This window comes from Saccopteryx leptura, chromosome 2, assembly GCF_036850995.1.
Source record: "Saccopteryx leptura isolate mSacLep1 chromosome 2, mSacLep1_pri_phased_curated, whole genome shotgun sequence".
NCBI lineage: Eukaryota > Metazoa > Chordata > Mammalia > Chiroptera > Emballonuridae > Saccopteryx > Saccopteryx leptura.
Genome location: NC_089504.1, coordinates 7,773,256 through 7,790,360, shown reverse-complemented (window position 1 = coordinate 7,790,360; position 17,105 = coordinate 7,773,256). Strand labels below are relative to the sequence as shown.

General features: G+C 56.9%; 1 protein-coding gene across 16 annotated transcripts in view; it reads left to right on the top strand.

Annotated features, from left to right (window-relative positions):
- The window catches only part of DNM1 (dynamin 1), a 44,598-nt gene that overhangs the window by 25,938 nt on the left and 1,555 nt on the right, over nt 1–17,105 (top strand). For 4 of the 16 annotated variants that reach the window (XM_066367032.1, XM_066367034.1, XM_066367031.1 and 1 more), the window contains exons 12-21: nt 2,650–2,720; nt 3,018–3,069; nt 3,275–3,286; nt 5,535–5,648; nt 10,288–10,397; nt 11,206–11,317; nt 11,745–11,756; nt 12,124–12,294; nt 13,307–13,548; nt 13,908–14,123. In XM_066367032.1, the coding sequence (XP_066223129.1) occupies nt 2,650–2,720; nt 3,018–3,069; nt 3,275–3,286; nt 5,535–5,648; nt 10,288–10,397; nt 11,206–11,317; nt 11,745–11,756; nt 12,124–12,294; nt 13,307–13,548; nt 13,908–14,123 (1,112 nt within the window). Of the gene's footprint in view, nt 1–2,649; nt 2,721–3,017; nt 3,070–3,274; nt 3,287–5,534; nt 5,649–10,287; nt 10,398–11,205; nt 11,318–11,744; nt 11,757–12,123; nt 12,295–13,306; nt 13,549–13,904; nt 14,124–16,233; nt 16,271–17,105 lie in introns of all 16 variants that reach the window. The other 12 variants (XM_066367037.1, XM_066367036.1, XM_066367038.1 and 9 more) reach the window with 5 other exon arrangements.

Sequence of the window (17,105 nt, the reverse complement as noted above, 5' to 3'; positions counted from 1 at the left end):
TCTAACCCTATCTATCCCTCTCTCTGACTCTCTCTCTGTAAAAAAAAAAAAAAAAAAAAAAAAAAATTCTATGAACATAGGTGTACAAATATGTCGTTGAGGCCCTGCTTTCGCTTCTTACGGGTGTATACCTAGAAATGGAATTGCTGGATCATATGGTCATTCTACGCATGGCAATTTTTTGAGGAACCACCATCTTGATTTCCAAGGCGGCTGCACCATTTGACGTCCCCACCATCTGCCTCTCAACTTTCTGGCAGTCTGTCCTCTCTCTATTTGCTGTTTCCCTGGGTCCCCTATACCTGCCATAGCCACCCCGCTTCCTTTCATGTAGTCATGAATCCAGTACTCACTCACTCAGTCACAAACGGAGTGCTGAGCACTGTCTCCAGGCTGGGAGGGGCAGAGGTGAGCGAGCCCCCTCAGGGCCCTGACCACGCTCACAGACGGACGGGGCCTCTTTCCTTGTCCGTCTCCGCCGTCCTTCCGTCAAAGCCCACCTCTGGCTGCCGGATCCCAGCCTCTGTCCCCACACATCCCTTCTCCACAACGATGCTGTCTCCAATCACTCACGTTTTTGTTTCTGATGATACTTTTTAAATTTTTATTGGTCTCATTTTAATTATTAAAGTGATAAGTGCTCAATAAAATATTCAATTAGTATAGGTGTGATTGAATTATAAGTAAGTGTCTCACCATCACTCTTCCTCGCCCCCAGTTTCTCCCACAAAATAACAATATGGGTGCCCTGAACGGGTAGCTCTGTTGTTAAAGCATCGTCCTGAAGCGCAGAGGTTGCCGGTTCAATCCCCAGTCAGGGCACATGCAGGAACAGAGTAATGTTCCTGTCTCCCTCTCTCTCTCTCTCTCTAAAATTAATAAAATAAATATTTTTTAAAGACATTTTTTTTAATTTAAAAAAAAATTTTAAATTTATTTTTTATTTATTCATTTTAGAGAGGAGAGGGAGAGAGAAAGGAGAGACAGAGAGAGAGAAGGGGGGAGGAGCTGGAAGCATCAACTCCCATATGTGCCTTGACCAGGCAAGCCCAGGGTTTCGAACCGGCGACCTCAGCATTTCCAGGTTGATGCTTTATCCACTGCGCCACCACAGGTCAGGCCAATAAAGTAAATATTTTAAAACTAACCATATTACCGGCTTGGTTTGTCCCTTTCAGGCATTTTCCCTTGGCACACACAGATTCCAGATTCTATCTTAATCTTAGGGAACCACAGTCCTACTGCGGGTCCTAATCTTTCTTCTCTAAAGATAATTGTAGGAGTTAACATCAGTTGAGCACCTATTACATGTCAGACATGTCCCCTGCCTCCTCTCACTGAGCCTTCCGCACTCCTATGAGGCAGAAGCAATTCCTTCCTGGAACTTGAGGCTCGGTGAGGACAGGCTGAGGCTCCCAGGAAGCGGCAGGCCCTGAGTCTGAACCGGCAGTGTGCCTCAGGAATGTCACAGTCGTCATGGCTCAGCTGTGATCCCATCACTACCGATCGTTTGCAAAGAGGCTCTTCCCCTGACAGCACCCAGAAACTGGCCTCATTCTCTGAACCGCTTTATTGTTAGAGGGTACCATAGTCTATTTCACCTTTTGATGGCCATTGGCTGTTCCCAATTTTTCTCTGTTACAAACCGCTCCACACTGAAAACCCTTGTCCGCCTGATCAGGCGGTGGCGCAGTGGATAGAGCGTCAGACTGGGATGCTGAGGACCCACGTTCGAGACCCCGAGGTTGCCAGCTTGAGCGCAGGCTCATCTGGCTTGAGCAAAGCTCACCAGCTTGGACCCAAGGTCGCTGGCTTGAGCAAGGGTTTACTTGGTCTGCTATAGTCCCACGGTCAAGGCACATATGAGAAAGCAATCAATGAACAACTAAAGTGCCACAATGAAAAACTAATGATTGATGCTTCTCATCTCTTCGTTCCTGTCTGTCTGTCCCTATCTATCTCTCTCTGTCTCTGTAAAAAAGAAAAAAAAGAAAACCCTTGCCCCTCCGGGGTGTCGCTCTGCCGCGACCAGAGCCACTCTAGCGCCTGGGGCAGAGGCCAAGGAGCCATCCCCAGCGCCCGGGCCATCTTTGCTCCAATGGAGCCTTGGCTGCAGGAGGGGAAGAGAGAGACAGAGAGGAAGGAGGAGGGGTGGAGAAGCAAATGGGCACCTCTCCTATGTGCCCTGGCTGGGAATCGAACCCGGGTCCCCCGCACGCCAGGCCGACGCTCTACCGCTGAGCCAACCGGCCAGGGCCTAAGAATCTTATTTACACTTCCACCAATAGTGTTTGAGAGTATCCATCTTCTCACAGTTAGACCCACACACTGGTCATTATAATGTTTAGTACTAAATTGATAGGTTTAAAAGGGTCTCATAGTTTTAACTTACATTTCTTTATTAATGGGATGAGCGTTTTTATAGATATCCTTATTGATTACATGTATTTCTTCTATGAGTTACCCATTCATGTTCTTTGACTATTTTGATTTGTATTTCTTGTTTAGGAACTCTTTATTTATTATGGATACTGTTAGTGTGTGTTTGTTTATTTCGTATGGATTGTGGACTGTTATGGATTCTCTGTGTGAGTTTTCACATTTTGTGGTGTCTCTTCCACCTGCCTCCTGACCTGTGTGTCCTTAAAGGTCATGCTCCTCATCGATATTGAACTGGCTTACATGAATACCAACCATGAGGACTTCATAGGCTTTGCCAAGTGAGTGCTCCCTGGGCGGAGAGAGCGATACCTCGTGTGTGTGTGTGTGTGTGTGTGTGTGTGTGTGTGTGTGTGTGTGGTGGTGTGGGGCGGGGAGAGGGACCCAGCGACACCTCGTGTGTGTGTGTGTGTGTGTGTGTGTGTGTGTGTGTGTGTGTGTGGTGGTGTGGGGCGGGGAGAGGGACCCAGGCCTTCCGGTTAATCCTCTGGGTTCTGCGCCCACTGAGCAGGGGTAGTGGAGCTGGGTGGGCCTCTTGAAATGAGAAGTTCTGAGACTCTTCTCTTTATCCCCTTTAGTGCTCAGCAGAGGAGCAACCAGATGAGCAAGAAGAAGGCTTCAGGGAACCAGGTGAGTGAGCCCCGGTGCCCCAGCCCGAGGGATGGAGGGTCCTGGATGGACGCCAAGCTCTGAGAGTCCCCTCCCCCGAGGGGAAGGGTCCCACGGGGGCCAGGGAGCCTGTCAGCCACCAGCCACAAGCCTCCCACTCTGCCTCAGTAATCCTCTCTCCTCTCTCCCGATGCTTCTCGTGGTTGCTATGGTTACCTCTTTGCAGGATGAGATTCTGGTGAGTACCAGGACTGGGGGTCTTGGCTTGTGTAGTGAGGGGAGGAAGGGGCCCGTTTGTAGTGGGGATGGGCTAGAGGGTGCCCCTTGGCTTGAGCTGCTTGCACACACCAACACAAGATTGTCCACGCACGCGCTCAGGCCAGAGGCAAGGCCTAGCCACACACAGTCCCACCAACCTGTCCGTCTGTGCACAAGACCTAAGCATTACTTCAGGCAGAGGCAGACCACGTGGGCTGGGGTGGGTGAAAATGCCTGGCAGGGGGCTGGCACTGAGTAGGTGCTCCTTAAATATCTGTTGGATGGATGGATGGATGGGTGGGTGGGAAAGAAGCATGTTTGTAAGCTAGCCATCTCTACCAGAAAGTAAAGAGATGAATAAAAATCAAGAGACAAGTCTCTCCTTCATCTGCTCTGTCCTTCAGGTCTCTGCTGACACATCACTTCTGCACCCCAGTTGTACATGTGCGCCACAGAGTCCTGGGCTTTTCTTTGTAATAATCTAGGTGTTTATGTGATTATTCCCTTCCCAAACCCCAGAAGAGGAAGGGCTGGGTCTGTTTTGTTCAACAATAAATCCTCAGTCCCTATCCCCGTGCCTGGCGTAGTAAAGGTGCTCAATAGAATAAAGTAGTTAATGAGTGGAGTAGCCCAGGACAGTTTGGTTCAGCAAACACCCACCGATGCCCACACTGCGCTGGCCTCTAGACGGGAGTGTGACCCTGGCCCTGCACCTTGGAGGCCGGGGCCTGCAGGCACGGCTCAGGCAGGGTGGGAGTCGGGGCAGCGGACGGTCCCTGGTGTAGGGGCTCTGCAGGGGGCGGTGGAGGAGCAGGGAGCAGGGCAAGCCTGGGGGTGACCAAGGGAGGACAAAGGTTATATAAGTCAGGATAAGGAGCAGGCAGCAAGGCCCGCTGGTCAGAAGCTGAGCTAGAGAGTGCCAAGTTGTGGTGTTTAGACCCGGTTCCAAAGACAGTGACAAGACTGGAGTGGATCTTCACTGGACTGGGACAGGGTGGGAGAGGAGTCACAAGGCACCTGTCTGCCATGTCCCTGTTAATGGCTCAGGCCATGTGACTTGGGCTGTCTTTGGGGAAGCCAGAGAGGAAACAGGAGGGCGGCTTCGGGGTCTCAGAAGCGGGCCTGGCCTGAGGACTTTCCCACTAGCACCGGGCTCCGTGGGTCTTCTCTGGGTACTCAGAAGGGAAGCCAGGGAGGACAGGGCTGGGGAAGCGAGAAGAGGCAGCTCCTTCCTTCTCTCTGTCAGGCCCACTACCAGAATCTGGGCAGTGGCTCTGCCCTTGAAGTACAATCCAAGGGCCCAGGTCCCTGGCGATGCCTCAAGACTGTCCTGGGGACAGCTGCTTCTTGCTCTGAAAAGAGACCTTTGCCTGTTACTCAGAACTTCCCCAGCAAGAAGGGGCCCGGGACAATTCATGCTCAGCCCCTTTCCCTACGCCCACTCCTTAGCACCCCACCTGCGTCCGGGGCCTGGGGCCAAAGACCCTTAGAACCCTACTATTAGAGCATTTGTGTATTCATGCCGTATATATTTATTGATCGCTTACTGTCTGTTGAACACTCTGCAAGGTCCTGCAATACAATGAGCGAGAGAGTTCACAATTTAGTGAGAGGTTGACGATAGATACACACACACACACAAACACACACACACACACACACACACACTAATTCAAAATACCAGTCATTGTTATAGAAGATGTAAGAGAGTGATAAAAGATTATAATGGGGTCCTGATTTTGGGGGGGGGGCAGGGAGGGCCTGCCTGAGAATGTGACTTCTGAGCTGATACCCAGAGGATGAGTAGGAATTTTCCAAACAGGAGGGGAAGTGCTTTCTAGGCAGAGGCAGCAACAGCAGCAGCAGCATATACAAAGTCCCTGGGGTCAGAAACAAGTCTTAGAATAAATTTGATCTTAAGCTGAAAAGATACTAAGAGTTGTCTTGCCCACTCGGCCACCTGAGTTCTGCTTGCATACTTTTAGTGATGGGGAGCTCATCCCCTACCAAGGCCACCAGTCCTCTACTCAGATGGCTCTGACTGTCAGAAGGCTCTATCCTGAGCTGATTTCTGCCTTCCTCTGTCTTCCAACCTGTTCACTTGTGGTTCAAGCCAGGGCAGGTCTGGCCCCCACCGGGGGAGGCTTTCTAGTGCCTCTCTGCCTACCCCATCCTCCACGGGGCAGCCTGGTCTCTGCCCACTGACCGCCTGCCCCCTCACCCTCCAGGTCATCCGGAAGGGCTGGCTGACCATCAACAACATTGGCATCATGAAGGGGGGCTCCAAGGAGTACTGGTTTGTGCTGACTGCCGAGAACCTGTCCTGGTACAAGGACGATGAGGTGAGTGGGGGGCCGCTGGTCACCAAGGGGTTTGGCTGGTGGCCAGAGTCAGGCTCAGACCCTCCCCCTGGCTTGGTGTGGGCTGGACCACCAACAGGGGTTTCTAAAAATCCCATCAAAGACTCTTGGGTGGAGGTGGGCTGCAAGGATCAGGCACCGGCAATCCTGGGAGCTTGCCCAGGCTGGACAGAGAAGATGGCCTGGCAGGACTGGGGAGCTTGGGGCTGGGAACCGTGGAGAGGGTGGGCAAGGGTGCTAGGCGCCCCCAACCCCACCAGCCCTGTGGCCTTCCTGTTTTCCTGCTTCAGGGCGTGCCGCCTCTTCTGTGGCCCCCACAGGCCCATGACACAGGGTCCAGCTGCCAGACAGCCTGCTCACCCTTGCGCCCCAGTCCCCCAGGCCCTAGCAGTCCAAGGGAGAAGCCCAGAGTGCCCCCAGGCTGAGGGGCCAGAGTGATGGGGTCCCCCAGAGGCACCACCCAAAACCCCTCCCTGCCCAGGGGGGCACACAGAGCCTCCCCCTGCCTCCGCCACCTCCCTCCCCTGGGGGGGCACACAGAGCCTCCCCCTGCCTCCGCCACCTCCCTCCCCTGGGGGGGCACACAGAGCCTCCCCCTGCCTCCGCCACCTCCCTCCCCTGGGGGGGCACACAGAGCCTCCCCCCTGCCTCCGCCACCTCCCTCCTCTGGGGGACACACAGAGCCTCCCCCTGCCTCCGCCACCTCCCTCCCCTGGGGGACACACAGAGCCTCCCCCTGCCTCCGCCACCTCCCTCCCCTGGGGGGCACACAGGGCCTCCCCCTGCCTCCGCCACCTCCCTCCCCTGGGGGGGCACACAGAGCCTCCCCCCTGCCTCCGCCACCTCCCTCCCCTGGGGGACACACAGAGCCTCCCCCTGCCTCCGCCACCTCCCTCCCCTGCTGCTGGTCTCCTTTAAGAATGAGTCTGTTTGGCTTCCACATCTGGATTCCAGAGGTGACCAGAGAGAACAGGGAGGGCTGATGGGGGGCTTGTGGTAATGAACTCCAGCTGGCCACAGTGTGGGGGAAGGGGCCCTCTTCTTCCTGAGGGGGATGTTGGGGGGGGAGGGTGCTCTCAACTCTCAACCGGCGTGCAGGGCTCAAGGTGGGGGCTGGTGATTTTGGTCTCCGAGCCCCTTGCCTTGATCTCTGCCCCCTCCAAGTCTCCCTGGGCAGGCCCCCCCATTTCCACCTCGGGCGGGACCCTCTGTCATCACTGGCAGGGGCGCCAAGCCATCTGGACCTCATTACCTCCACCCTGGCCTCTCCCTGTGCACAGGGGCCCCAGGAAGGGATGGAGTGCGAGGTGGCGTGGCAGGCGGGTGAGGGAGGTCGCTTCCTGCTTTGTCACCCGGGCTGGATCCCTAAAACACCCCCCATGGGCTGGGGGTTGCCCACTGGGGGCCCCACAACTCCTAGTGGGATCTGGGGCTGACTGGCTACACTGTGGGTGACGGGGGGAGTGTATATGGAGGGGCCCCTGTCCTCTTACCTGTGTGTGCGGGGTTCTTTTTTGAGCTTTGTGTATACATTTGAGTTAGGCATGTGGACACTGGACCTAAGTGTACACAGTGGGTGGGCGTGGGAGTGAGCGCTGGGGGGTGGGGAGGTGTGAGGCTTGTGGCTGTTGTGTGGCGTGTTTTGTAGAAGAGTGTTCAGGGCATATGCATCTAAGTATGTGTGGTATATGAGGGTCTCGTGTGCGTTTGAGGGCAGACTGTGTGTTCCTGAAGTAGGGCTCAGATGTGTGTGTGTGTGTGTGTGTGTGTGTAGCAGGTTTGAGGAGGGAGGGTGTGCATGTGCAGTATTTGAGAATATGTATGCATTTGGGAATTACGATGGGAGGACTCATGTTCCATTGGGAGGGTGTGTGTGTGTGTGTGTGTGTGCGTGTGCATACTCAACTTGTGTGTGCACTTGAGTGCGCACGTGTGCTTGGGGCATAGATGTGTGATTTAAAGTGCGGGTGTGGGGATGTGTGTGCCTGAGTTGTGGGGTATGCGTGTTGAGGTGAGGTGGTGTGTGTGTGTTGCATGTGAGTGGAATTTTGCACTAAAACATCTGGGTCATGGAGATGGTCCCAGCTGGGGGGCAGGTGATCTGTCCCCCCGCCCCCCCCAGCTGCCAGCCCTCTGGTCTCTGGGATTCGGGTGACCCTCTGGGCAGACAGCCGCCCACATCCCAGCCCTCAGTGACCCCCCTCCTCTCGCATTTCCTTCGCCACTCTCAGCACCCCCACCCCGTCTCACAGCCAGGTGGCACCCCCACCCCTGCGCCTCCACCCAGCCCACAGCCCACCCCCTGCCCCCAGGCCCCTGCCCCAGCTGCAGGCTCCAGCTCTGGGCCAGCGGGTCGGTCGGGCTCTCCAGCGGCGCCGCGGGTCTAACCCAGCCAGCCTAACCAATGTGCAGACTACTGTACAATTTGGGAGTCCTGAACAGATAGTCTAAACACTGGGTAGACGGAGTGGACGTGTCCTCTGGTCCATCCGGGTGGCAGTGTCTGTCGCCGGGTGGGAGCTTCGCCCCGTCGCCTGGAAATCCAAGGCCCCCAGCCCCAGCCCCAGCCCCGCCAGCCCCAGGTCCCCTCGCTGCTCCGGGCTCCCCTTCTGCCTCCTTTGACGTGGCAGGGGTGAGCAGGAGCTGTGGCTGGGGAGGAGGGGCCTGGGGAGGGGGCTGGCCAGCAGGAAGGGAGGGGTGGGGGGAGGAGGCCACTCCCGCCTAGTGTCCAACCCCAGAGCGCAGGGCTCAGGGCGGTGGCAGTGGGGCCTCCCTCGAATGCTTCCAGATGTTCCCTGGCCTCATGTGCAACTTCCTCCTCTCCGCCCCCAGCCGCCCTCTGGGGCTCCCAGCCACTCGCCTGGCATAAAGAGGGCTTTATGTGGCTGGACAAGCCAGGCGGGTGCAGGGGGCAGAGGGAGGTGGGCAGGGTGATGCCAGGACTGGGAGCCTGGTTTTCCTAAACCCTGCTCCCTACCTGAGATCCTGGGTGAGGCTCCTGGCCAAGTCCTGAGTCCCCAAGACCCACATAGACCACCCCTCCCCCCTCCCGGCACGGGTCCTGTGTTGTTGGGTGGGCAAATGGGTTACATGCAGCAAAAACTTCTCTCCGCCACCCCGAGCCCCATCCTGGAGCCCCTCCCCTTTACACAGCAGCCTAAAGACAGATGTCAGCCCACACCAGGCTCACACACGTGTGCACATAGAACTGGCACCCACATGCCTATCCACAGATACATACAACTCCTCCCAGACAACTACAGATAAACTAGACATATCTAGCCATTACACAAACTACGTGCAGATAAACATGTGAGCCCAGTCCGTGTGCTACAGGCGTGTTCATGCAAACACATAAACATTTTCAGTTGCCACACATCTACAAAGTGTGCACACATCCTCATGGGCACACAAACGTGCTTGCATGGACACACGGCTGTGCTGGGCACCTCCTCAGACACGTGTTCACACACACATCTGTGAAGCACAGACTGGTCGACACACACACACAATGATGATAGGATATATGTTTGGGCATGTATGTGTTTGCACACACACAACCACACACGTCTGCACACAGATTCACCATCTCCAGGCCTGTGCTATGTGCCTGATTGCTAACACATGGGCGTCTGGGGGGAGTGGGCTGAGCCAGCCCTTTGAAGCCGAGGGGCTGTGGCCCCCCTTCCTGTCTCTACAGTCAGGAAATGAAGTCAGAGGCTTATCCAGAGCAGGCCTAGCAGCCAGGCCAGGGGCGAGAGAGGCCCTGGGGTGGAGGTGGGGAAGAGTGTCCCTGGCCAGGGGCGAGAGAGGCCCTGGGGTGGAGGTGGGGAAGAGTGTCCCTGGCCAGGGGCGAGAGAGGCCCTGGGGTGGAGGTGGGGAAGAGTGTCCCTGGCCAGGGGCGAGAGAGGCCCTGGGGTGGAGGTGGGGAAGAGTGTCCCTGGCCAGGGGCGAGAGAGGCCCTGGGGTGGAGGTGGGGAAGAGTGTCCCCGGCTGGGGCGAGAGAGGCCCTGGGGTGGAGGTGGGGAAGAGTGTCCCTGGCCAGGGCCGAGAGAGGCCCTGGGGTGGAGGTGGGGACGAGTGTCCCTGGCCAGGGGCGAGAGAGGCCCTGGGGTGGAGGTGGGGAAGAGTGTCCCAGGCTGGGCCGAGAGAGGCCCTGGGGTGGAGGTGGGGAAGAGTGTCCCTGGCCAGGGGCGAGAGAGGCCCTGGGGTGGAGGTGGGGAAGAGTGTCCCTGGCCAGGGGCGAGAGAGGCCCTGGGGTGGAGGTGGGGAAGAGTGTCCCTGGCAGGGGCGAGAGAGGCCCTGGGGTGGAGGTGGGGAAGAGTGTCCCCGGCGGGGGCTGGCCTGGCTTGCCTCCAGGGCTTTCTTAGGATGGGATGTGGGAGCTGCCCTCAGCCTTGCCCCCCTGGGCCCTTGGGCTCTGGCAAGTATGCAGAGGTGGTGGGCATGGCTTCAATGCCGTGGGGACAGCTCCTGTGCCGTGTGAGGGGGCTGGTGCCAGAAGCCCAGAGCCACTCTGAGGATCCGTAGCCACAGGCGCCTCCCAGTGTAGAGTAAGTCCTCTTAGGGAGTGAGGTGGGGCAGAGAACAGTGCCAACCTCATTCATGGCTCTACTCGCAGGAGAAAGAGAAGAAATACATGCTGTCCGTGGACAACCTGAAGCTGCGAGACGTGGAGAAGGGCTTCATGTCGAGCAAGCATATCTTTGCGCTCTTTAACACGGAGCAGAGGTGCCTGCCCCCGCCCAGGCTGTGGGGCCCCAGACTGTGCAAGCCCCAAACCACCCCACTAAGGAGAAGCAGGGTGCATAGACCCAGAAATGAGAGGGACCTGCCCCAAGCCCCACAGCGAGTCACTAATTCGACAGACATTTATGGAGCACCTACTCTCTGCTCGTCATCCTCTCAAGATCTTCCCGCCCATCCACCCTCCCTCTCTCTCTCTCTTTCTTCTTCCCATCCTCCCTCCCCCACCCCCTCCTGTCCTTCCACTTCACTTGGTTAGTACCTGCTCTGCATGTGACACTGTACCAGGCACTGGGGACAAAGAAAAGCCCCAGTCAGGCCTGGTCCCCTTGTCATGTTGGTAAGTGTCCAGAGGGGCCAGTGGCAGTACCAGGCCTCTCACCTCCCACCCCAGAGCTTCTGATGGCTTCCTCCTATTCAGAGGTGAAGGTTCAGTACCGCTGCCATCAGAGGAGTCCCCAGGGAGCCGGTGGGACTGAGACCCACACTAGGGGCTGCATGGTCACGGATGCCCTCTTATGAGGACTCAGTCTCTTTCTACCTGAGCATCTTACTGCTCATTTCGCTGAGCCTTTGCAATGACCCGAGGAAGCAGGAATTATTATTGTTAACCGATCTTCCAGATGAGGACACTGAGGCCTGGAGAGAGGAAGGGACTTGCTAGGGTCACCCAGCTGGGAAACGAGACAGGCAGGGCTGGCCCCCAGACGTGATGGCCCCAGTCCATGCATGCCTTTAACCCCCACGCGAGTGGCTTTGACCCATCTCCCCTCACCGCCTGCCCCTCTTGCAGGAATGTCTACAAGGATTATCGGCAACTGGAACTGGCCTGCGAGACACAGGAGGAGGTGGATAGCTGGAAGGCCTCCTTCCTGAGGGCTGGAGTGTACCCTGAGCGTGTTGGGGTGAGTGGCAGGGCAGCGGGGGAGGGACAAGCTGCTTATAATAGGAGGTCTGGGGCTGTACCCTCAATGATACCAACTCATGCCATGTTTCCAAGCCCTCGCTGAGCTAAAAAATAACAGGCACCTTCCCCCTACCTTCCCTGGGGCAGGATCAGAGCTAAGCCTCCCTCCCATCCTCCAATAGCAGTTTTATGTGTCCCCTTCCCTGCCACAGATAGCATTTCCTGCATCCCCATCACATGATGATAGTTTCTTGGGACTGCCTTCTCTTTCACCCCTCTTTCACTGTGACAGTGTCTAAAGTTGCCTTAGAGTTGGGGTACAGTGCTCTGGGTTCACTCAATGCCTCCCTTTTTTTCTGTGTGCTCCGGCTGTGCTCGCTGCTGCTGGCGCGGTGGCAATGCTGGTGTGGTGATCTCTCTCCCAGGACAAGGAGAAAGTGAGTGTTCCCCTCCCTTGCCTTCTGCCATATGTCTCCAGCCTGGCACCCCCTGGCCAGGTCTTTAGATTCAAGAAGGGACTTTAAAGATGTCCTTTCCTAACTTATGGACTGGAAAACTGAGGCCAATTCTAGGCTGTAGGGTCAGAGACAAGATAAGGTTAAAAGGGCCTGGGGTCCCGAGAGGCACTACGATGGGCACTCCGGAGACCCAGAGCATATGGAGGAGCTAGTGTCCATGTGTTCAGGCTAGTTGCTTCTTTCTGTGCCTCAGTGTTCCAGGTGCCCTTGGAGGGGAGGGGCTAAGACGCCTGGAACCTGGCTTTGAGTGCTCAGCCACCCTGATGCCCTCTGTTCCCAATGGTAGGCCAGCGAGACCGAGGAGAATGGCTCAGACAGCTTCATGCACTCCATGGACCCGCAGCTGGAGCGGCAGGTGGAAACCATCCGGAACCTGGTGGACTCATACATGGCCATTGTCAACAAGACCGTGAGGGACCTTATGCCTAAGACCATCATGCACCTCATGATTAACAATGTGGGTGCACCCCTGCATGGGGGGCGGGTATTCTTGTGGGACTAGGGAGGCGGGCAGCCAGGTTGGCCTGAGGAAGCATGGGCCAGACCTGTGGAACCAGGTCTAAGAGGGAGGCATTTGTCCACACTAGAACCATCAAGTAGAAAAACATATCATGTGAGTTTCATATATAATTTTGTAGCTTCACATACTCAAGTTGTTCCAAACATGCTTGCAAGTTTTTCAGAAGGGGCTAGGAATCTGCATCTTTTGAGAACACCCAGACCATGTTTTGACATACACACTCCACAGACTACTACCTGTGGCTTAGTGAAAAAGCATGGCCCCTGGAAAATTAGAACTGTGTATGAATTCTGGTTTTGCCACAAGTTCCCTGTGTGATTTTGAGCAAATGAACTACCCTCTCTGAGCCTGTTTCCTTATATGTAAAATATGGATAAATAGAGTTCAGGATTCAATAAATATAAAGTGCATAGCAACACAGTGTCTGCAAGTAGGAGTGCTCAACATATATTTGAATAACAAATAAATAAGACACAGGCTTACAGCATAAAAAAACCCTCAGCATTTCTCCTTAAATATCCCAGAGCCCAGGCCAGGTAACACACTCCCTTCCAGACTGAGACTCACATCTCCCCCAATCCAGGCACATATTTCCAGCTGTTACTCGATGGCTCAGAAAATTTTAAACTATTTTCCTTATTTTGGTCCAGTGGAGCATGCAAGTCTACCACATTTTACAGACAAGGAAACTGAGGCTAAAAAAGCTGAGCAAAGGGATGTCCTAGATTGATGATAGTCCCTGAGCATCCTCCCAGATCTGTGACCTTGAACAGGTCACTTTTCCTCTTTGGACCGTATGAGAATAGGGCAGGGGTTGGGTGTGGTGGTGGCAAGGGAGATCTCCGAGTTTAGGCAGAGCCCCCCCAAAGCTTCCAGTCGGCACGGTCTTAGCAAGGCCCCGCAGGCGCCAGGTACCAGCCCTCTCCTCTCTTCGCCCGCCGGCACGCAGACCAAGGAATTCATCTTCTCGGAGCTGCTGGCCAACCTGTACTCGTGCGGGGACCAGAACACTCTGATGGAGGAGTCGGCCGAGCAAGCGCAGCGGCGCGATGAGATGCTGCGCATGTACCACGCACTGAAGGAGGCGCTCAGCATCATCGGCGACATCAACACGACCACTGTCAGCACGCCCATGCCCCCTCCCGTGGACGACTCCTGGCTGCAGGTGCAGAGTGTACCGGCTGGACGCAGGTACCAGGGCCGGCCCCCACGGCCCCAAAGCCCCCCAGCCCGGGGCCCGCGGGAAGAGGGCCGGGACCGGGCAGTGGCGCGCCCGTGTCACCGGGGCAGCTCCCACTTGGAGCGAGGGGTGGATCTTAGAGAGGGCGGGGCTTGTCGCGGGGCGGGGCTTGCCGTGGAGCGCTGGCTGCGGAGCGTTGTGAAGATGGAACACGGGAGCCGCTGGGGGCGGGGCTTAAGCTCCGGCATGACCTGGGGCGGGGCTTGCGCGCCTGAGCGTGGCCTGCATGGGGCTGGGGAGGGGTTTCGAGGTGGGGCGGGGTTACTCATCTCTTCCCTTCTCGTTGTTCTCCGCTCCCTGTCGCCAGCAGGTCACCCACGTCCAGCCCCACGCCACAGCGCCGAGCCCCCGCCGTGCCCCCAGCCCGGCCCGGGTCGCGGGGCCCTGCTCCTGGGCCTCCGCCTGCTGGGTCCGCCCTGGGGGCGGCGCCCCCCGTGCCCTCCAGGCCGGGGGCTTCCCCTGACCCCTTCGGCCCTCCCCCCCAGGTGCCCTCGCGCCCCAACCGTGCCCCGCCCGGGGTCCCCAGGTGAGTAGGGGCTGAAAGCGGCGGGAGAGGCCGCGGGGCGGGCGTGGCCGGGAGGGAGATGGGGCCCGATTCTGCAGCATCGGCCCCGGCCGCCTGAGCCGGTCCTCTCCATTCAAGGCACACTCGCGGGGGCCCGAGCCGCGGGAGGTGTGGCCGAGGGCTGGCGGAGCCTGCCCCCCATGGAGCGCTGAGTCCCGGAGGTGGTCATTTCTGGGAAGGGCCTTGGGTCTCAATCCACTTGTCCCCCTTCTTTCCAGCACTTGCATGGCGCTTCCCTCCTTTTTCGTTCTTCTCTGTCTCCCACCCATTGGCATTCCTCCCTCTTTCCCCTTCTCCGTTTGACCTCTACTTCTCTCACCTGCCCCTAGTGAGCCATCTTACTTACTTCTGAGGCTCTGAACCCAGATCCTCTTCGGATGTGGGGGGCTACCCTGATGCCCCCACTTCCCAGTCCTGACTCTTTTGAGCTGTCCCAGTAAGGTGTCCCTCCTCTGACCCCCAGGACAGAGGCCAGGCTGTGACTGTGGCCAGCAAGGTGTGTGATGTGTGTGTGGGCGTGCACACAGGTGTGAGAGTGTAAGAATGGCACCCAGGCATGGAGCAGCTGGGAAAGGCTCTGGGAGCCATGGGGCAACCTAATGACCTAATGGCTCTCTTCCTTTCCCGGGCCGCTGGCCCTACCTGTCCTGGGCTAACATGGCGGGTGTGGGGCAGGAGTGGGTGAAGGCTGCCCCTTTCCTAGAGATTTCCAGGGAAAAGGATTAGGATTATACTTCATCCCTTGGCTTTGCCTTCTTGATCCATGATCCTTTTTTAAGGAAGCTCACTCTGATATGGAACACAGTCTGCCCTGTTCCCACCGGACAGGTTCTCTGAGGGAGGACACATCAGACCAAGAGAACCTATTTACATTTCCAGATGGCTGGAGGGCAGGGCCATGGGTCTAGCATTCGCGGACCCAAAATGAGGCAGAGATGGGGCTTGCTCTATGGTGATCTGATGACCAGAGCAGACGGGGTAAAGCAGGCCACATGGTGTTGATCAAGAGCGCTGGCCTGGAGTTCTGAGGTTCTGGCTCACCCTGGCCTTAGGCAAGTCACTTTCCCTTCCAGGGCCTCAGTTTCCCTTCTACCAAATGATAATTAACTCTGCCTTTTTCCCAGGGTTGGTGTGGGGATCAGGGGAGACAGTGGCTAGAGGAATGCTGCATTAACTGCAAATGTGGTTGTAGGAGCCCTTGGCTAACTTCCAATGTGAGTTCAGATTCTTAAGGGTATTTGACACGCCCAGGTTTGTGCTGAGGTCTGGCATATAGAAACTTTAAAATTTGGTACCTACTCTAACTTCAGTTTTGCTAACACACAGGAAACATTTGGCAAATCACAGCCCTGCCTCAGGAAAGAGAGCGGTCTGGGGGAGGTCCGAGGCAGTGAGGTCTGGGTGCTGACTGGGAGGGCCCAGGCAGTGAGGAGTTGGGAGGCATTTAGGTAGGGAGCAACAGCGTGAACAAAGGTTTGATGTGAGTTGCATTGAAGAGAGCCACTGGCCAGAGCAGAGTGCAGATAGAATGAGGAAGAATAAGCAAAGGTTGGCCTAGGTACAGTGGGACAGGTTGGAGAACCCTCGGCATCCATAGTCAAGTTGGACTTGTTGAGACTGGATGCTGTGGGCAGTAGGGAGCCATGGAAGGCTTTTGAGCAGAGAAGTGACCCTAAGAAAGCAAAACCTGTTCCTTACAGAACATTGCAGGGTGGCCCTCTGAGCACACCAGGCACAAATGTGCAGGGAGCTGGTGCAAATGCCTTCTGTACGCAGGCGAGCTTCTGTGTTGTGACTCAGGCCACGCGTGTGCTTCAGTGTGCCAAGTGGCTGCATGCCCCAGATCCATGCTGCACGTGCCAGCCAGTGGGGGTGCTGCAGTGGGAGGTGGGGGAGGTGTATGTGTGTTGTTTGTGGGCATGTATGTCAGCGTGTGCATGCAGGGCCATGGGGCCTCACAGCATGTGTGTGCACGCCCGGGCGTGTGCGTGTGTGTGTGCGTGTCCCCCACCCCCGGGCCTGCCCTGTCCGTGCGTGTGAACTGCCATGTTGATTTCGTGCTGTCTTTCAGAATCACTATCAGTGACCCCTGAGGAGCGTCAGCCATGGTAGGTACATGCCTCTCGGCCTGCTGCATGAATGGTGTGTCTGCCCCCTGCTGCACCAGCTCCACACTGGGGGGCACAGCTGGGACCTCAGAACCAGGCTCCCCTCCCTCTCCCTTCTGCAGTTCCAGACTTATTCTTTCCTTTTTCTGCCCTCGCTGCCGGCTGGCTCTCAGCTCCCTTCTCAGCGAGCCTCGGGACTCAGTACCACTGCTCACGGTCTCCATGGCTGAGCCTGGGGAGCTCTTGGGACAGGCTCCGCACCCAGGCTGGCAGAGGGCAGAGTGCCCATGGTTTATGGGGTAGGGACAGGGAACCTGGAGGGGGTTTTGTGTGGCGCTGGACTCAGGCAGCCAGAGGACTTGGAACTGCACCCCGGGGGTGCCATACTTAGTGCCCAATCTGAGCCTGCTGCCGGGGCAGGACAGCCAGCTTGCCTCCTGGGAGTCGAGGAACTGAATCCGCAACAGGGCAGAGGGGGTCAGAGTCCCACCTCTGTTGGGCAGCGATTTGGGGCCAAGGCGCTCTGCTTGTTTGATGATTTCTGAGAGCCTGACGGTCCTATCCGCGCCGTCAGCCCAGAGCACAGCTCCCAGGCAAGGCAGGGTCCCGCAGCCTCTCCCCTGCCTCTGCCTCCTTGGTATTGTCACACCTGATAGCGCACAACTGAAGGCAGCATACTCAGCCCCATGAAGTGCCACAGCCAGCCCGTGGCTCATAGACCTGGGCCTGGTGCTCTGAGAGGGGCGTCTACACTTCTCAGCCAAGGGGATGACAGTGTCTGTGGATCTGGGCAAGTCAGCTTCTCTGAGCTGCATCCCGGCTGGGCGGCAGAACT